The following is a 22,018-nucleotide window of genomic DNA, read 5'->3' as shown; positions in this document are numbered from 1 at the left end:
TAATCGGTCCACAAAAAAATAGTCCACTATACATTATTCTATTCTATTCTGTTCTAGTACATGTGCCTTATACATCAAATAAATGTAGATTCGTTAGCGGGGAGAGATAAATTTATATAACGTCTGCATAATATATTTTTGATGGGGTGGGGGGGGTCTTTTAGTAGGCCCCTGGATTACATTTGTTGGTATACTGGTATTTATGCTTTACTGTCTTTTTGACATAGTTTCTCATCATCTTTTTTTTTTGGGGGGGGGGGGAGGGCATATAGATACCCCTTTTTCAGCAACAATAAAAATAGTCATTACACATATGACAATGTCAAAGTGTCATTATGCATATTTTTATTGATACATGTAAATAGAATACTCTAAATACTAAAGAAAAATCAAAATCAAAAGCATTTATGATCTATAGAGGGGTTCTGTCCTCAAGCACATATACAAGTTTCTTGGTGTCAAATACGATTGTTTAAAACAACAAATAATACAAGAAGTCTGTGAGACAATGCTCACTAGATATACCCCCGCTCTGATGTAAATATTTATACTACCATGTTTATATACTAACCAATATCATATGAAAATGAATCCAACCATATGTCATGCACATACAAAGTATGTGCTTAAATTTCAATCATCTGTAATGAGTAGTTGCTGAGAAAACTGTGACCAAAATTTGTTATGGACAGACACATAGCTACACACACACCCTGAAAGACAGACAAACAGTATACCCCCCTCTCCTTCAAAGCAGGGGTATAAAAATGTAGCCTTATCTGAAAATAAGATCAAGACATACTGATTTATCTCAGGTTTATTTACATCTTATGTACAAAATTTTGTCAAATGCTGCCTTGTGGAGGTTACTTTTCATAGATCAACAAATGGTCTAAAGCTGTTAACATACTCTGTCAAGTTATTGTCTACTTTCATAGATCAACAAATGGTCTTAGACTGTTATTATAATCTGTCAAGTTATAGTCTACTTTAAATTCTATTTTTAAGTGACATATCTTGAACAAACTGAGTTTAACTAAATATAATTTTTGCATCATCAAACAATCAAAGTTTTTATCATAATTATTGCAAAAACAATTCTAGAAATTGAGCAAACTTTACAATGATGAAAAAGGGTCAGAAAGAAGAAGGAAATTTAAACACAAAGTCCATCCCCTTTAGCATCTTAAAAAGATTTAATTTACACTGTTTGCAATCTAAGAGAAATAGAAAACAAAACAAAAATCTTATAATAATCAAAATCCTTCAGCATGAAAATCATGTTCAGTAAGAAACTGACTATAATTAAAAAAAAATAATAATAAATACATATGTAACAAAAATGCCCCCCAAGCCCCCCCCCCCATAAGCTTAGAAAACAAACATACAACTACTTTCCTGATACTGTGACATCTGAAAGTTTTTTTTCTTTACAACAACTAAATGCAAAAATCTGCTTATAAAAAGAATTGGCCTCAATCAAATTTCCAAGAAGTTGCCAGTTTCCATACCTCTACCATTCCATGATGTGTACATGTACTAAGGAATCCATACGAAACACAAAGATCAACAAATGCTTGATATAAAATATTGCAGTTTGACACCCAAGCATCAGGGGAACAGAGAACAATGGTATGATATCTGAATATTCTGAGGGGTTTAAATCTAAAATGTCAACAACAAAAAAATCAATTTTACTACCAATTTGGTACTACATGTACCGTAAATTTACTAGACTTCGTTTTGAATTTACTAAATTAATTCAATTACAATGAAATTCTCAAAAGAGAATTATTCTTTATCAGAAATAGATTCTAATTTTCAAGAAATTTAAAATGTAAACCATTTAAACATGTTAAAGGATTTAGAACACCAAAAAGTGAAAGTAAAACAATATTATAAAGAACATAAGAAACACAATGAAAAACTCTAAAATATTTAGATATCTCTAAAATAAAACCAGTATATTTGTTTATACATACAAACTGACTGTACAGACAAAAAATGATAATATCAGTGAATAATAAATAGAAGTAACTAAAATTACATAATTCATTTTAAAAATTTTACATAACAAATAAGTTAGCAACATGTAACTCGACTTCTACAAATAAATACTGTACCATACCTCAGTTCAAGCTTCAAACAAAGGCACTTGGTTTTACCTTCATTCAAATGTACTAACTGTCAAAATATTTTACACAGAAGTTTAGTAGTACTCAGTCAAAATCATAATATTGTGATGTTGAATATATCTCACAGGCTTGTGTCTTAGCTGAATTTAAAATATTCTTTAATTTAACAAGTACATGTAAAGCCAATGTATACAAAATCTTGGATCAGCAGTTTTACTTGTGCTTGACAGAATCAAATTCATATACCCACTTTAACTTGATTTCTCCAAAATCAAAAAAGAATACACATAATTTGTTAAACCTTTAAAATTACCAAGATAAAACAAAAACGTCCAAACCACTACATACACATGTATTTCAGTTGGATTCATAAAAAGTTTAACAGATTTTTCATCTTGAAACACCCTCATCTCTCCCTCTTACCATCAAATAATTCTCTACAAACACCCTTTATTCTCTATTGGTATGTTCGAGTTCATAACAAAGCTATAACCAGGAGATACATTCTCAGAGCCCTTGTAATTGACCTTGGCTGAAGGTTGTGACTACACTGTATTTTATTTAGCATGACTGTACAATATTTGGTGGAAATTGATTTAATTGTAAAAGTTACTAATAGTTAGATTTCATTCAGGGCATTTATTAATGTTCTTATTTATGTATACCAGGGTATATGTGCCAGACATTTAACGTTGGACTAGAATCAATGGAAATTTCTCTCAATGAAAGGTGCTAAGAAGAATACACAACCAAATTAATGTAATATGATAACAGTGTCACAGTCATTTCCAACCTAAGTTCTAATAACTTGAGGGACAAGACATACCTTCTCATGCGTGACCTCTGACATTTCTCCTTCGGAGTCCTTGAACCCTGACCTTATCTCCAGTGACCTTGACATGTCATCATAACTCTCCCCACTGGTCATTGCAAAACTTTGTATTCAATAAAGATTTACAGGAGTTTCAAAATGAAAAGGGAAGGCAATCGAAACTAATTCCTACATAACGGTTTTAGAGCAGGAATGATTCCTACCTCACTATATCTTAGTTCTGGGGCTGAATGGACATGTAAAAACATTTTTTTTAAAATATTAAGTTTAACCCCCTCCTCTAACTAGGAGCTTCACAGCATCTAAAAGAGTTTTTATAACACAATGTAAGACCTTCACCATAAATCGGTTATCACTCATCTTCTACGTACTAAGATATTTAGTAATGACATCAAATCTAACAATTGTAGCCTCGGTTAAAAGACTTAACATCCTGAATTTATTTTTAAACAACTACCCTGAAATCAGTATCTTCCAGTATCTAATGCTTTCTTGTTACACATAGATTTATTATAATATAATTTATGCTTGGTTTCTGAAAAATATAATATAAGAAATAATGCTTTGCCTAACAAAAGCTTTTTTCTTATTAAACATTTACATGTATATTAATACACAATCTTGTTACATTACTACAATGCATTGATTGAATATTGAACAAATAATGCTGCAAATAAAAATACCCGTGCAACATCACACTTCAATAATGCAGAGCATACAGGAACAATAGATTGACAATGAAAATTAGCTTAACTGTCTGACTTAGTGCTCCAAAGCATTAACTACGCAAGGAATCCATGCTCCAAAGCATTAATTACCCAGCAATCATTGCTCCAAAGCATTGACTATGCAAGTAATCCAAACTCCAAAGCATGAAATACCCAAGGAATCCACGCTCCAAAGCATTAACTATGCAAGAAATCCATGCTCCAAAGCATTAATTACCCAGCAATCAATGCTCCAAAATGCTTATAAATTGCTGTTTATTTTTCTACATAATCTAGTTGAAATAAAGTCTAAACATATGATTCTTAAGTGCAGTACAACAATTACTTCATGGAAGTACATAAGAAACAAACACTTCATGGTTCAAGCAAACAGAATGAAGCTCTAGTTACAGTAAATGCTGGTATAGTCAATGTTTAGGAATAGAACAGTACAGTTACATGATATCAGCACACAACTTAAGCTAGGTGTAGGAATCATCCTGAGATCTGTTTATTGCTAGACTAAAATCTGCACAGCAGAAAAAATAACAACAGTGTTAATTCAAGTCCCCAACACTTCTCTTTCCCTTCAACAATGCTCACGTGAATGTGTAAGTTCAATGTCTATTTTCTTTTCTGATTCAGAAATAATTATGCTACCTTAAGGAATCAGTTACTGCAGAAGTACTTTTTTCTGTGTAGTATTAATTTACACTATGTACATGGTCAAAAATTTTTCTGGGAAATTTGTCTGATTGTACTTGATATACATTTAAGGCATGGAGTATGATTTAAGAAAATCTTCCTAATTTTCTACCCGCGGATTAAACAAAAATAGACATTCCGCGGAATTATGACACCATGTAAAAAAGTACATCTTCAGTAATTGAACATGCAAATGTGACACGTAACAAAAATGCTGTAAAAAGTTTAAACAGAATTCAAATGGTTTTAGAGCAGGAAGTCCAGAAATCCAAATTGGCTAATTCTAAGATTCAAATTTTTCAAAATATAATGACACAACAAAAGGAAGTCCTAATAATAACAAAAAATAAATACGATGCATACTTGGTGACCATAACAATGTAGAGAACAACTCTTAATTGAGGTTTGAAAGGTTGTTTTAGTCAGAACTTTAACACATCAGAACATGCCAAGCTTATTAATTTTCAGAATTTTCCCAAGTCTCTGCTTTGCTGTAGCCAATCCTTTCTTTGGCTTTTTGGCTGAAAAAAAAATGTTTACAATGTATCAAAGGTATTAAGAGAGTCATTATATTAAGTTAATATATGAGAATTGAAATTTAAAATTTACTTTGACAAGTAAAGTCCCCTATTTGTGCATGGTATAATTTGATAACTACTACAGCATATACCTTTGACAGAATCTGAACGTAAGGGTCCCTACTTTATGCTTCTTGTCAGTTATGCTTCTTGTCACTTGTGGATCAGTTATGCTTATTGTCAGTTATGCATCAGTTATGCTTATTAACAGTTATGCTTTTTGTCAGTTATGCTTATTGTTAGTTATGCGTCAGTTATGCTTTTTGTCAGTTACGCTTATTGTCAATTATGTGTCAGTTATGACAGGATGTTATACCTACATTATAACTAGAATGATATGAGTGTCTGCTTTATTTCTTACAGTACACACCTTTGACAGGATGTGATACCTACATTATAACTAGAATGATATGAGTGTCTGTTGTTTTATTTTCTTACAGTACACACCTTTGACAGGACTTGTGGGTTCTCCCTGAGTTGTGACTGGTTTGACTAGGTTTGGACGGAATGCTGAGCCTGTAACATAAGAACACAATATTAACCCCGAATTAAGATAATATATCATGAAATAAATTCATAATTATTTTACTGGTAGGTTTTGCATAAAGGATATGGTGATAACAAACAGTATTCAATATGAAAGTCAATAAAACATAACAAAATAGGAGTAAAGCAAAGACGGAACTCTAAAACATCAGAGGTGGGATCAGGTGCCTTGGAGGAGTGAGCATCCCCTGCTGACCGGTCACACGAATATGTATGCCTAGTTTAAGACTTATATGGAGCTTGACCTCTATTAGACCTTATCATATTTGATTTTTTTTTGGGGGGGGGGGGCAGTTTACCTGGAGCAGAGGAAGATAAGGCAGTTCCTGGTGTATTACTGGCGTCACTTTCTGAGAAACTCTCAGATTTTAATCGTTTTCGAGGCTTCTTTGGTTTCTGTAAGAGAAATCACCAGAATGTAAAAGTTTAACAAGCAGCTTAATGCAATTTCATCAGACAGAAAACTTACTGGTGAAATCTGTGTTATATATTTTTGGTGGCCCTTATTATAATAGTAAGTTACTTAGTGGTGGCCCCTATAGTAAGATACTTAGTGGCATTATATGTTATTTTGGTGGCCCCTATAGTAAGTTACTTACTGGTGGTGCCTGTGTTATTTTGGTGGCCCCTATAGTAAGTTACTTACTGGTGGTGCCTGTGTTATTTTTGGTGGCCCCTATAGTAAGTTACTTACTGGTGGTGCCTGTGTTATTTTTGGTGGCCCCTATAGTAAGTTCCTTACTGGTGTCTCTCTGTTATTTGTTGTGGCCTCTATAGTAAGTTACTTACTGGTGGTGTCTGTGTTTTTTTGGTGGTCCCTATAGTAAGTTACTTACTGGTGGTGCCTGTGTTATTTATGGTGGCCTCTATAGTAAGTCACTTACTGGTGGTGCCTGTGTTATTTTTGGTGGCCCCTATAGTCAGTTACTTACTGGTGGTGCCTGTGTTATTTTGGTGGTCCCTATAGTAAGTTACTTACTGGTGGTGCCTGTGTTATTTATGGTGGCCTCTATAGTAAGTTACTTACTGGTGGTGCCTGTGTTATTTTTGGTGGCCCCTATAGTAAGTTACTTACTGGTGTCTCTCTGTTATTTGTTGTGGCCCCTATAGTAAGTTACTTACTGGTGGTGTCTGTGTTATTTTTGGTGGTCCCCAATAGTAAGTTACATACTGGTAATTTTTTTTAATTTATTTATGGTGGCCTCTATAGTAAGTTACTCAATGGTGGCCCATATATAAGTTACTTAATGGTGGTCCCTGTATAAGTTACTTACGAGGCACTGGTGTTGTCTGTGTTACCGTATATACTCGCCTCTAAGTCGGTATTTTGAGAGTTAGATTTTAGTGCAAAAGTCTATGTTCGACTTATAGGCGAGTCATTAAAAGATTGGTATTTTTCTAGATTGCGAATCTTAGTATGCAACAGCTATTGTTGAACAAGGTCTGGATATATTATTATCATTTATGTATAATAAGATTATACATCAATTACATGTATTTTATATACATGTATTTAATAATTTTATTTTTTTCTAATCTTACTGATGCCTCCTATAGCTAGTTACTTACCGGTGGTGCTGGTTTATTTATTTTTGGTGGTCCCTATAATAAATTACTTACTGGTGGTCCCTGTATGAGTTACTTACCGACGGTGCTGGTTTATTTATTTTTGGTGGCCCCTATAGCTTGTTACTTACCGGTGGTGCTGGTTTATTTATTTTTGGTGGCCCCTATAATAAATAACTTACCAGTGGCCCCTATAGCTAGTTACTTACCAGTGGTGCTGGTTTATCTATTTTTGGTGGTCCCTATAATAAATTACTTACCGGTGGCCCCTAAAGCTAGTTACTTACCGGTGGTGCTGGTTTATTTATTTTTGATGGTCCCTATAATAAATTACTTACCAGTGGCCCCTAAAGCTAGTTACTTACCGGTGGTGCTGGTTTATTTATTTTTGGTGGCCCCTATAATAAATAACTTACCGGTGGCCCCTATAGCTAGTTACTTACCAGTGGTGCTGGTTTATCTATTTTTGGTGGTCCCTATAATAAATTACTTACCGGTGGCCCCTATAGCTTGTTACTTACCGGTGGTGCTGGTTTATTTATTTTTGGTGGCCCCTATAATAAATTACTTACCGGTGGCCCCTAAAGCTAATTACTTACCGGTGGTGCTGGTTTATTTATTTTTGGTGGTCCCTATAATAAATTACTTACCGGTGGTCCCTGTATGAGTTACTTACCGGTGGTGCTGGTTTATTTATTTTTGGTGGCCCCTATAATAAATTACTTACTGCTTGTTACTTACCGGTGGTGCTGGTTTATTTATTTTTGGTGGCCCCTATAATAAATTACTTACTGGTGGCCCCTATAGCTAGTTACTTACCGGTGGTGCTGGTTTATTTATTTTTGGTGGCCCCTATAGATAGTTACTTACCGGTGGTGCTGGTTTATTTATTTTTGGTGGTCCCTATAATAAACTACTTAACGGTGGTCCCTGTATGAGTTACTTACCGGTGGTGCTGGTTTATTTATTTTTGGTGGCCCCTATAGCTAGTTACTTACCGGTGGTGCTGGTTTATTTATTTTTGGTGGCCCCTATAGCTAGTCACTTACCGGTGGTGCTGGTTTGGCTGCGGCAGCTGCCAGAACTTGCTCCACTGCCTCTTTTTTCACCCCCTCCCTGTGGGGCCTCTCTCCCTTCACGGCAGACACATGGACTCGAGCTGTATACAACAGAAATTATCACATTGCACGACAGATAAAGTATAAGGTAGGGCTGGGACAATATATCGAGATATCGATATATTGTGATATATTTGAGGACGATACACATATCGATACATTTGAAAAAATATTGAAATATCGCCCAAAAAAATCCGACTTCTGTTTTTCTTTGTTTATTTAACATTTGGGATTCAATATATAAAAGAAATAAGTTAAATATGAATATAGATATGAAATAAATAATAATTAACACCACTTGAGAAAAATATTTTTGTTTTACAACATATAAACAACTATTTGAATAAATTATTCTCATTTGTAAAGAAATAATTTGTTTATTTCAATGCAAAAAAAGATTTTATAAGCAATTAAACATATCGTGATACATATCGTATCGTGGCTCAAATATCGTGATACGTATCGATGTAGAAAAAGTTGTATCGTCCCAGCCCTAGTATAAGGAGTAAGCAATTTTCTGCTTTGAGTTGTTTCATAAAAACAATTACCTCAAAATTACCAAGATTTTTTGTCAAAAGAGCTACTTGTTTTTGCATTTTTGAGAGTTAATTCAGAACTCAGTGATAAGACTGCTGACCAGGACTTTAATTTATAAACAGGACTATTTTTTAGAAAAGGTTTCATTATTTTTCCATCGATCTAAAATTAGATGACCCCTGACCTTTAGGATTCCAGTTGTCATCTCGAGATCCTTTGGAGTCCCGTACCTGCTCCATTTCATCATCCGACAAATCCAGGCCCGGATAAACTGTGGATTTACAAAAAAATCAGGAAGATATGTTACCATGGTTACATGTCAAAAGAATAATATGTACAGGTAAATCAAGAAGATATGTTATGTGTTAAGAGAATAATATTTACTGTAAAATCAGGATGAAATGTTTCATGTTAAAAGAATAATATTCACTAAAATTCTCGTAAAATTAGCAAACCATTGCACAAAACCTCAAAAAAATGATGAGGGAGGTGATTTGTTGTTTTTATCATACTGATTTAGCGATAAAAAGGGTCAATGAGGCACGCTTGGAAGAGATGAGAGAGGGCCTGAGAACCAAGAAATTAATTTTTTATGGCCTTATACACTGTACATGTGTCTTACCAGCTATCTTTACAATGTTAAACAGAAGTAGACTTACTGAACTCCTCATCTTTATAACATTGCTCTAGTTTGGCCTCTTCTTCCATTATCATCTGGTTCCTGTTCTGAAGTCGCTGAGCTGCGGTGGAACGTTTGTCACGGAACAGTTGCTGTCCATCACCCATCCGACTCATGGACAGCATGCCCTGTATAGCATCTCTCATACTGGGCGAGGAGGTCCTCCTTAGTTGTAAAAAACATAGTATTAGACTATAATTCTTAACAAAGAGACAATTCATGCTGGGGGGGGGGGCATCTTCCTTAATTGTAGATGTGGCTGTGAAACACTGATGCCCCCTCCCCCAAATGACAGCTCATGGTCAAGGTTAAAGTTTCTCTAAGTCAACCCAGTAAGCTTTCATTTTACTTTATCAACATCTATCAGAGATTTGTCTATGTTCAGAAATTTGATTTTAGTGATTGTTTCTAGGTTAAACTTTATTTTCTAGAAATAAATACTAGAAAACATGGGAAAAACAAGTATTCAAACAAGCAGGAATGGTGCTTTACAACAGTTAACCTTAGTGTAATAATAACACTTAAAGAAGCTCTTAATTTATTTTGGACAAAGTATCAGTGAACAGAAATAACTGTTGTTAACTCATATCAAAGTTCAATAATAAAAAAAAGACCATTATATGATTGTATAGTTTTATATTTGATTTTTCTTCTTGAATAATGACCGCATGTTTCATCAGAAAGGCAGGTGCATATTGGGACAATGCATGTGGATGGCATCTTTAAATTGATCAGCTTAGTCTCACATACTGTTATTAAAAAATACTTTAATCTATTTCACACTGTGTGTTTTACAGTGTAACTGCATATACATGTAACTGAATAGATTACAATGGTATTAGAATTTCTCAATGAGCAGTCACTGTGTTTTAGAGCTTCCTAAAAGAATATCTTTTTCAACAATAATTTCTATTGTATATGTATATTGATGTACATTTGCTGAGATGATAATGTAGAAGTACATTTTTCCACGTGGTATTAATTTACGCTATGTACGTGGTCAAAAATTTTCCATACTTAATATAAATGCAATGCATATAGTGCGAGTCTGAGAAATCTGTGTAATTTTCTACAGGCGGATCATGCAGAAATGAAGATTCCGAAGCATTATGAACCTGTGGAAAAAAGTACATCTACAGTATCAAAATTAAAATTGTCAATGTACTGTAGAAGTACTTTTTTCCGCGTGGTATTAATTTACGCTATGTACGCGGTCACAAAATTTCCGCAGAAATTTGTCAAAGCGTATTTCATATAAATGTAAAGCATACAGTGACAATCTAGAAAATCCGCGTAATTTTCTACCCGCGGATTTAACAGAAATTGAGATTCCGCGGAATTATGACCCCGTGGAAAAAAGTACGTCTACAGTATATCTCATACAGTAACCTTCGAAAAACATCAATGTACATCAGCATATATTTACATGTATCTCACTACTTACTCATTATCTCACTACTTACTCATTATCTCACTACTTACTCATTATCCACAATAAAATCGGTCTCTGTTCCGTAACCACTGGCCTCTAGAATGTCGGAGATGCTGCAGTTAAGTCCTCCCTGAATTGTGGGGAGGTTAGCGCGGGGGATTCCCGGGGATTCCTCTGGTTCACTTTGACTGGTTCCTGTCTCTGACTCCTGTGTAGTACTCTCGTGTCCCAACATGCTGTCATGGGGCAGGGTCTTACCAGCAACTGTGACAGAGCAATGTCTTAGATAAATTATAATGTCCAGGCCCCTGGATCATGAAACTTAAGCTAAAGTCAAAATATCTGTTAATAATGTTTTAGAAGTCAAGCAAATTAAAATTAAAATATTTTTTTTCAATATTGCTTTTTAGAAGTTGTTATCTGCAAATTTCTAAATAAATGAATACCGTATAAGTGGAAATTTTAGTGAGACGCAAATTTAGCGATTTGTCCTTAAAAATGGGTATTTTATTTTTAGCAAGATGTAATGTTAGCGATTTTAAAAAGATATCTTAAGAAGCTATTGCAAATAAATCGTGATTAATTTTTAGCGATACAGTGGGTTCCGTTTTAACAGATAGTCAGGTTGTCAGAATAATTTTATCCGTATAGCCGAATATTGGAATAGCCGATTGCAATATTTCCGTACATAACAATTTCAACAAGGTTGTATTACGTACCCTTTCGTTTTCGAATGTACCAAGTCAGGAAATGAATTATTTCACTTAATTTATGATAACAAGTTCAATGTGATTTTGTATGAATAATTTGTTTTTAACTGAAGTATAGAATTTATTTCCATCTCTATAAATCTTGTTAGCACCAGGCACCTGTTTACATTCATCCCATTCGTTGATGGCATCCATTTTGGAAAAACGGAAGTTGATTGAAAATTATATTACGTAAACTTTTTTTTCCGGATTGCTGATTAATATATTTATTGTTTCATCTTTACTTGTATGTTATGTCACTTTCATTGATGGATTTAATTTTCAGACATATTTATACAGAGTGCATGTGTTTTAATTCTTAAAATTGCACTTAAAAGTGAACACATATTCAACTAAATGACCAAGCGCTACCATTTAACAGAAAGTCTAATTCTGATAATTTTAATTTAATGTCCTCTTCAAGCGAAGTAACTTTCAAAATTGAACAGTTCAATAATTAAAACTTCACACCAAACAAAATTGCACACAAGCCAATTATCAATGATCTAAATTAACACCCAAGTCGGTCACCACCATTGTTATCAAAACATATCGATCTAGTGTGCCCACTGTTAACACAGGTAAGGTTGCTCGCCCGCTCAGCAAGCAAACTTGTGTAAACAAAGGATTTACATACAGAAGGTAGAGGTGTGAACGAGACAATTATTATGAAAATCACTATGATAGGCGAAATTTTTGTATCAGATAAAACGAAAATCCCATATTTTCCTATCAGAATATCAGATGAAATTATTAATAAATATATAAGAAATGGTTTTGTGCTCTGATATTGTATCAGATTAGCCGAAATATTCGTTTAACCACTATCTGATTAAATGGAATACACTGTATTCAATTTTAGCAATCTTCACACCCTCGCCAATAATGCCAAAATTAAATCCTCGCCAAAATTTCTACTTATACGGTATTTTATTCGAGATTGAAAATTTGATTTAAGTCTATATTTGTTTCATGAACCTTGGGCCAGGCCTTTAAAATCAAAGACACTTGCCTCTTCAATAGAAATATAACTTGGAAAATTTTCATATTTTCATGGTTTTACACTAATACAAGACAACTTGAGTTTGAGTGACCCTGGATTTACACTAATACAAGACAATCCAGTGAGCCTGGTTTTAAACTTACAAGACAACTTGAGTTTGAGTGAGCTGGTTTTAACATTTTCAAGATAGCTTGAGTTTGAGTGAGCCTGGTTTTAGACTTACAGGACAACTTGAGTTTGAGTGAGCCTGTTTTAAGAGACTTTTACAACTTGAGTTTGTGTGAGCCTGGTTTTAAAGACTTAATTACAAGTCAACTTGAGTCTGAGCGAGCCTCATTCAACACTTACAAGACAACTTGAGTTTGAGCGAGCCTGGTTTCATGGTAGATGCTGAGGAGGGAGATCCCATTGGTCGTTTATTTTTTCGTGGGTTTTCGTCGACCACCAGGTTGTCTGTGTCGCTGTCATTTTCCTCATTTTCCCCGCTCTGACTCGAGTGACCTGATCTTCCTTTAGCATCACTGAAATATACAGAGTAAATAACGTCTGATAATTTGTCACACATTTTGTATCACTGCTTTGATGTAAGTGACCAAACCATCTTTTAGCATCACTGAAATATACAGTGTAAATAAATGAAAATTTGTTACAATTTTTAGAATCACTGCTCTGATGTAAATCAAGGGTCATTTGTTACACTTTTTGTTATCACTACTTTGATCACTGAAATATATTATTACTTTTTAAAATTGCTAGTATCTCTGCTATAACTTAAGTAATTAGATGACATCTCCTTTAGCATTAAAAATTAAATGTGTAAATACCATCTGTTAATATACAGAGTTGCTTTAATTTGCAATAATATTGTTCTTATATCTGCTCCAACACATTCAGCTCAAGCTAACCTGATGACCTTGACCTTTGACACATTCAGCTCAACCTTACCTGATGACCTTGACTTTGAAACATTCAGCTCAACCTTACCTGATAATCTTGCCCTTTGACACTTTCAGTTTGAGCCCTATTCCTAGATCTTCTTTCTCTTGTTTGATATCTGGATCTAACTTCAGGAATTTCTCCTTCTTTGTCACAGAATCTAAATATGCCCCTGCCTTCGGAATTCTGACTTTTAATGAAGCTGAGTTAGAGTCCTCATCCTACAAAATAAATCAAACATAAAATACTGTCCTCAAAAATAAATTGTCTTTGAATTAAAGTGTTTCCATGCTAATTGTTTGCAATTTTTTGCTTTACTTTCACTTATTTTATAAACATGTATGTAAATTTACTCACCGTATTTAAGTATGACTGTTTGACTTACCGTATTTGAGTATGACTGTTTGACTCACTGTATGACTGTTTGACTCACCGTATTTGAGTATACTGTTTGACTCACCGTATTTGAGTATACTGTTTGACTTACCGTCTTTGAGTATACTGTTTGACTCACCGTATTTGAGTATGACTGTTTGACTACCGTCTTTGAATCTGTTTGAATAAAATGACTGTTTGACTCACCATATGACTGTTTGACCGTATTTGATATGACTGTTTGACTCACCTATTTGATATACTGTTTGACTTACCGTCTTTGAGTTTTTTGACTTACCGTATTTGAGTATGACTGTTTGACTCACCGTATTTGAGTATACTGTTTGACTTACCGTCTTTGAGTATACTGTTTGACTTACCGTATTTGAGTATGACTGTTTGACTCACCGTATTTGAGTATGACTGTTTGACTCACCGTATTTGAGTATGACTGTTTGACTCACCGTATTTGAGTATGACTGTTTGACTCACCGTATTTGAGTATGACTGTTTGACTTACCGTATTTGAGTATGCCTGTTTGACTCACCGTATTTGAGTATGACTGTTTGACTCACCGTATTTGAGTATACTGTTTGACTCACCGTATTTGAGTATACCGTCTTTGAGTATACTGTTTGACTTACCGTATTTGAGTATGACTGTTTGACTTACCGTATTTGAGTATGACTGTTTGACTTACTGTATTTGAGTATGACTTGCGCTCCTCATCCATGGCCTGTAGAGCTTCTGTCGTGTGTTGATGCAGAAGATCAATGTTCATCATCTGTTTCTTTGTTGGGAGGTTCTTCTTTTTCTTTTTTTTCTCGCCGCGGACTTTCTCCACCTTTAACCTGTCTCCTTTCGTCCTCAGTTTCACTGGACTTACTTTAGGCTGAAATATAATTCCATAAAACTTAATTTTCTGTCAAATTTTTCATTTTTTCCCCCTAAAAAACAGAATTTTAGCAATTATTTAATTTTGGCATTATTAGCAGATTAGAGATTGCTAAAATTGAATATTGCAGCTAAAAATTAAGTGCGTTTTATATGCAATTGCTTCTTTAGTGAGCATTTTAATATTGCTTGAATTACTTCTCGTTAAAATTTCATACCAATTTTTAAGATAAATCTCTAAATTTGCATCTTGCTAAATATCCACTTATAAATTATACAGTATGCCACTATAACACATTTTACATCAGGTCCTTTAAATTGTCAAAAATTTGATTTATTTCTAAAATTACATCCATTTGCTTGAAAGTACTCAGCATTCTTCTACAAATTATTAGTGTTGTCAAATCGGTTGAAACTCAGAATCGATTAATCGGTAACATCGGTTGCCCCTAACCGACTGATCATCGGCCAATAATCGAATTGGTAACCCTTTGCATAAAATAGGCATTAGATTTTATAAAGATTAGAATTTTATTGTTAAATAATGTAAGTAAAGGTACATTGTACAGATCGAAATTCTAAAAACAGTATATATGCAGTTTGATTAACGATTTCATTAATACAGATTTTTGCATGATTAGGAATTACTTGGCCTGGGAAAAGTAAGCATTGACAGATCAGGTTTTAATCTACATGATCATCTAAAATGTATATGGAATTAATTTTTTAAACAGTTATAAGACATTTAATATTGCAAATTCCTTGTGATTCCGTATGAAATGACAGGTGAATTCCCCCAAATACTGAAAATTAATATATTTTATTTAAACAAGACAGTAGTTTAGTTTCTTCAGTTTAGAAATACAAATATCATTATCTTTTGATTTATTCTAAACAGATTATAAGTACATGTATTCTAAAATAGTAAAGGACAACTCTTGAAAGATATATATTTTGATAACAAGAGCCTGTTCTTGAAATAAAAGTGAGAAAACTGTAAAAAAGATATGTGCTGAAATATACCGATTAATCGATTGTTAAAATCTCCAATCGATTGTTTAAAATCGACAGCCTTTCCGACCGATCATCGATTATAAATCGATCATCGTGACAACACTACAAATTATATATTATTTCATATCTAGCCAAAACACATTAATTTAAAAAAAATGAATAAAGAAAATAAAGTTTTTGGGTGTTAAATTAACCAGTATCAGAGAGTATACATGTATAAATAACCCACAAATGTTTTACATGTAATTCTAGCAGAGTCAAACTTTTACAATGATCTTAATATCTTGCCTAACGTTACACAAACTGAGTATAATTATATAGGATAAAAACCAATTTACAGGAGATATTTTTTTTTTTTGAAATACCGAGGTGTCGAAGGCCCGGATTTCCTTCTGTAGGTCCTTCAGAAGACGCCCGTAATTCAGGTGCTCAGGAACATCGTGCTTGGCATCCTTAAGGAACTGTCAAAAACACACAACATTTGATCATCACACTGGCGTAAGGCAAGGTGGTCCACACTGACCACAACTCTTACATCAAATCTTTGAAGGTATCAATTAACATGAAAATATTTTTCAATAAGATCAGTTCTTGTGTAATCAATCAGAATCTAAAATACTTGCTACAAGTAAAAAATATATAATTATTTTTACTTTCAGTTTATAGAATTTCAGAGAAGCAGCTGACCCTTGAACCCAATCTTGATTACATATTTCTGGTTCTCTACAGAAGCAGTAATGGTTAGAAGCACTAGGACAGTCAATCTATACTTCACTGTGTCAAAAGTTAGTTGTACAAGTGTATCATAGAAATAATCCTAAAAAGTTTAACCTGACAGCTGATTTTAACAAGGATTCTGAAATGCCTACTCAACACGTAAGGGTTCTCTGATCATGTGTAATAATATTTTTTCCTAATTTCCAAATGCAAATCACCACCCTTTATTTAATTCTTAAATTTAATGTGAATAGGAGAGTCTTGTTTTAAGAATTCTGAAAATGATAAAAATAACAAAGAGACATGTGTCCTTCATCCATCAATAAATAAGTTCTGTACACCATATAATGTTTAAATTACAATTAAAATTAAGAATTTGAAAATAAACATTTCCAATATTTCTTACTGTGCTTATATTTCACCAAGTGTGATTCAAAAAACAAACATAGGTAATCAAAGATTATGAAGCTCACCTCGACGAATGTTATCAGTTTAAGTAATGCAAATCTCACATCATATTTTCATAATAGTTAGTATTTATCCTGACAACAATATTCATGTGCAAGTTCTGTTTAAATAGGTCTTAAAGTTCATTGGGGATTGACCTGTTCCAAAAACTTTAACCTGGTCACTCATTTGGAAAATGTACGTCAGATCCAGCATCCGAAGCAAGTCCAACCTTAGATGCGTCATCCATACAAGTTTGGTTCAGGTAGGGCTTACAGTTTCCTAAGAATAACCTAGTCACTTGTCTGGAAAATGCAGGTCAGATCCAGCATCCGAAGCAAGTCTGGTAGTGTCCATCCCTAGATGCATCATCCATGCAAAGAACTATCTACGATATATTGCATATCTTTGCCCCCACAAAAGTCAAATTTTTAAAAATTCTTGAAATGTGCTGAATTCTATAAATTGTATGAGAAATATAAATCAACAGAACATATTATAGTTTCAAAGTAACTTACTGACAATTTTTGCTTTTATGACATCACAAACTAGTCTGATTTTATATCATTTTTTAGAAAGAGGACAAAACGGACAAAATTTCAAAAATTTTACCTTTAAAATTTATAGAGTGCAAGTTTGCTCAGGAACAATTTTTACATATTTCATGATATTATCATTATACACATTATATCACAATATTGAGCCTGATCAGACCTGCGCTCAGTGATTTTTACTCAAAATATTGATGTAATAAATATACATTTTTCTGTCTAAATCATGGAAATTTTTAATTTACGTCATTTTCGTGACGTCATTACTTATGAAAATATTCAGTGCTTTGAAGTCAGCAGATATCCTCCTGTTTAAGAACATAATTAAATATTTCTCCATCAAAGTTTGATTTGGGGGGCAAATGTTGATTTTTACCGAATAAAGTTCATTGGTCCGGGTAGGGCTTGTGGTTACTTGTGTTTAGACATGCTCAAAAACTTTAACCTGGTCATTCATCTGGAAAATGTAGGTCAGATCCAGCATCTGAAGCAAGTCTGGTAGTGTACATCCCTAGATGCATCATCCATGCAAGTTTGGTCCAGGCAGGGCTTATAGTAACTTGGGAATGGACTTGCTTCTAAAACTGCAACCTGAGATGCCAACGCCAACAGTATAGCATAAGCTCATCTCGACCTCATCGAGGTGAGCTAAAAATACAAAGTAGAAAATGTATATGTTTCTAGTTTCTTTGGTGTCACATTCAACATAATATACAAAAAAGAACTCCCTACATTCTATTGGTTAGCAGAGTACAAAGCACCCATCAAGCCAAACATTGGACGTCCATTTCATGCAGAGGGTAATTTATTTGTAGCTTTGACTAGAAATAATAAGACAGGTGATATAAAATTTTCAGCCTAACCACTGAAAAGCTGTTATGTTTTCTTTTTCTTAATTAAATCTAACAAGCCACACAGGCCATCTATGATCCAAGAAAGATTTTGAGACAATTTAACAAACATGTGTGATGTGCAAAAAGTGCTTTAAAAAATTTGCCTTAATCTGTTGGAAAGAAAAGTTCTGTTAATTTGTCCATAACCAAGATAACAAAACAAATTAAATTTCTTATAAAAATATCAATTATGGTACTAAAACAGTAATTTGGTAATATTTCAAATATCATATGGCCACCATGCATCATGCATCAATGACAATGTGACAATATTAAGTTTCTGGTTTAAATACAACAGATTACAGTAAAATACAGCAAACAGGTGCCCATAGTGTTGAACACAAACTATCACAATTACTGCTCTCATTGTGTATATGGTCATTTATGTAAACTCTTATCACTCGTACTTGACATCTCTTTATTGCAGGGAATGCTTATTCCTACATGGCACCTGATCCCATGTCTGATGTTCAACAGAATGGTATTTTTCCTGCTACTCGTTTGTGTTGTTTTTGAATGGAATTTTATGAACTTGAATACTATTAATTATCTCCATATTTCAGGAAATATCCATTTGCGTAGATTTCTTTATTTATAAAGCTATCTGTAGAACTCCTTTACATATAAATTATCGGTCTTGAATGTATGAAGAAGTAAAAGAAAAAACTTGTTTAGGCAAAGAGAAGTGCAAAGAATATAACATCAAACTTTTTTTCTCTACATATACTGTGAAATCACTAATTTTTCATGGGGGTTAAATTTTCATTGTTTTCAAGATATGAAGAGACCTACAAATTAATGTATACCACAAAATGCATTTTTTTAAACATATAATACTACTGAACAGTTCTTCAACCACAAAATCAAATTCCAACGAACCAATGTATTTTCCTCAAACCACGAAAATTTCCCCCCTCGAAAATATGTGAATTTATAGATATTGTAAAAAGGGGAAAATACAATGAAAAAAAATTCTCACAAAAAAGTTAACAAAAAATTAAAAAATATAAAAATGTATGAAATCCACACCAGCCCAGTGAAGAAGCAGAGCTGTGAACAGTTGATATAAAAAAAAAAACGATACAAATCTAGAAGAATACAAAAAGCTGTACAGAAGACACAGGGAATACAGAGTAATACAAGCAGCCTACAGGTAAAACTCACGAGAAAGGAGTTGTTTAACTGTAAAAGGAAATATCACACAGATTTACTCAAAGTACAGAAGGACTGTACACTTGAACAGATTTTAATTATGCAAGGCATACAGGTTGTGGAATCTAGAGTTATTAAAGCTAAGGGGCCTGTGGGCTGGAAGATTGTCGAGTATTGTACATTTCTTTTATTTATCTGGACAGTGGACAGTAAAGAAACAGCTAAGAGAAATATATTGTTGGCATGCTTAAGGCGGCCTGACCTGCTTCAAGATAAGACGGATATCCTGCTTAAGGTGGTATGTGACATTGCATAGAAAGAAACAAACATTTTTTCTTACTTTATAACATTTTCAAAATTAAATTTAGTGTACCTGTTGTAGTAAATGAAATGTTTGTTGACAAAAATCTTTCTTTTTTTTTTTTTTTTGGGGGGGGGCATGTCTCCCAATCTTTTTTAAAGTTAATGTCATATTCTTCTGTAAATCTGTGGGGAATAACATGTACATTAGAAAATAAGTGGGGCATGTATCAACAAAATAGAGTACATTTAATATGTCATTAAAATAAAGAAAATTTGAATTCCAAATGTTGAACTTACATCCATCAGTAGTGAGCCATTAATCAAATTGAAAAAAATAAATACATAAATAATGTGCAAGAACTGAACTGAATCCTTCCAACCCTATGAGGATATATGAATTTGTATTAATTGTTTATTAAATTTCATAAACATCTTAGAATGAATAAAGACAATTTCAAAACTCTGGGAAACACTTAATGTAAACATTACCCCTCAAACAATCTGTCCATTGTGTTACCATTAACAGAACCCAGATTACGTGGTGACCCATTTCCCATAATTATATACACAGATTAATTATCAGTCTTTCTAGCCAGAGTTGACCTTGACCTCTGCTGATACTTACATCTTTCCGCTGTGTCCAAGACTTAAGGTGCATGGCCAGAGATTTGGCGCCAGTCAGTAGATATTCCGGGGGACGCCTGCCATCCTCGAGGTAATCTATCAGTAAAAATAAAACCCCATTCATTCTCAAAAGGAAGACTCACATCAATTCTTATGCTCAAGATCTACATGCCTATTGAAAACAAAAAATAACTAGTAAAGGGCAAATGGACAAAAAATAAAATAGATTATTGGTAATAAACATCCAAGCATAACTGATATCATTTTTTTTTTATAGAGATGTACACAACATTTATTTTGTATTTGATTAGAAGCATTTAATAGTTTGTAATGACAGGCAATCATAAGCTGTAGTACTATACAATCACTGTTACCCTTGATGACATCCAGCACATGTTTAGCAGCGTACCAATGCGTCGTCTCAAAACTCGGAAATAAATACTTAGATGGGGTCTTGATTCTTCTCTCTATGTCATATACCCTGAAAAATAAAATATATACATTACATATAAGGCATCCAGTAAAAACCAAAATAATATGGGGGTAACTCAAAGTTAAAACAAGAACTAAAAAAATTAACTCATTGAAAATTTCAGTAGCATATGTGAAGAAAATGATGCAAAGACCCCAGCGAAAAATCTTGAAAAATGTGATCTAGATGTAACAATTTTATTAATAGCCTGGATTTCATTACTTGTGTTTCCATCAATCAGTTGACCTGTCCTCTATATGTTTCATATTTCAAAGTAAGAGTCAACTTCGGAAATGGTGTAGTTTTTAAAGAATAATTTTCTTAAATCAATATAAATTTAAGTTGAAGCTAAATCGACAATCAAACATTTAAAAGTCTAAAATAAAGTCTGAACTATCTTTGAAAATGTTCTTGTGACAAAATATGAACACTCTGTAAACCAAATTAACTTCTAATTTTCCATGAATTAATCATAAATTCTTACTGCAGCTGTAGTGAAATGTTGAAGTCATGGAGGAAATTCCCGCCAAACACGAGAGAGTCGATCGGCGTGAAGACGGCGTGGATCCACCCCGTGGGGATAAAGAGGGTCTGCCCCTGCTTAATGACGCATTTATAACATACGTCAACCTGGTCTCCGAAAAACGTCTCACTCTGATTGGAGGACGACACCCAAGACTCGTACAAAGAGAGATTGGCTTGTGTGGGCCGCACCAGGTAGAAAATCTTCTCACCCTGGAATCAATCCAATTGTTTACATATACATCAGAAAAAAAATATACAGTATACATGCAGCGTTATTTTTCACCCCATGTTAATTTTTGCCCTTTTGAACTTGTGGACAATTTGCCCCGTTTTAAATTTGCACAGTCAAATTTCTGTTTAAGAAATTATGAGGTGTAATTTGAATTCGCCCATTTTAAATTTGCCCAATCAAGGAGAGGGGGAAAGGAGCAAAAAAATGGGGTGAAAATTTCCTTGTATACAGTATCTAAGATAAGCCAGTGTGTGTGTTTTCATGTCAATAACTTCCAAAAGCAAAGTAATTTAAT

General features: G+C 33.6%; 1 protein-coding gene across 4 annotated transcripts in view; it reads right to left on the bottom strand.

The window, feature by feature from the left end:
* Positions 1-802: 802 nt before the first annotated feature.
* The window catches only part of LOC134271881 (lysine-specific demethylase PHF2-like), a 33,813-nt gene continuing 12,597 nt past the window's right edge, over positions 803-22,018 (bottom strand). For 2 of the 4 annotated variants that reach the window (XM_062754094.1, XM_062754097.1), the window contains 15 exons: positions 21,451-21,701; positions 20,869-20,975; positions 20,496-20,590; positions 19,580-19,597; positions 16,173-16,268; positions 14,600-14,791; positions 13,572-13,744; positions 12,936-13,108; positions 10,886-11,099; positions 9,384-9,568; positions 8,909-8,995; positions 8,119-8,228; positions 5,803-5,899; positions 5,405-5,473; positions 803-4,900 (listed from right to left, as the gene is read on the bottom strand). In XM_062754094.1, coding sequence (XP_062610078.1) covers positions 4,818-4,900; positions 5,405-5,473; positions 5,803-5,899; positions 8,119-8,228; positions 8,909-8,995; positions 9,384-9,568; positions 10,886-11,099; positions 12,936-13,108; positions 13,572-13,744; positions 14,600-14,791; positions 16,173-16,268; positions 19,580-19,597; positions 20,496-20,590; positions 20,869-20,975; positions 21,451-21,701 — 1,950 coding nt within the window. In that variant the 3' untranslated portion in view covers positions 803-4,817. Of the gene's footprint in view, positions 4,901-5,350; positions 5,474-5,802; positions 5,900-8,118; positions 8,229-8,908; positions 8,996-9,383; positions 9,569-10,885; positions 11,100-12,935; positions 13,109-13,571; positions 13,745-14,599; positions 14,792-16,172; positions 16,269-19,579; positions 19,598-20,495; positions 20,591-20,868; positions 20,976-21,450; positions 21,702-22,018 lie in introns of all 4 variants that reach the window. The other 2 variants (XM_062754096.1, XM_062754095.1) reach the window with 2 other exon arrangements.

This window comes from Saccostrea cucullata, unplaced genomic scaffold, assembly GCF_032062105.1.
Source record: "Saccostrea cucullata isolate Sc308-1 unplaced genomic scaffold, CSIRO_AGI_Scuc_v1 ctg1462, whole genome shotgun sequence".
NCBI lineage: Eukaryota > Metazoa > Mollusca > Bivalvia > Ostreida > Ostreidae > Saccostrea > Saccostrea cuccullata.
The sequence above is the reverse complement of the archived record's forward strand: the minus strand, read 5'-3'. Positions and strand labels throughout refer to the sequence as shown.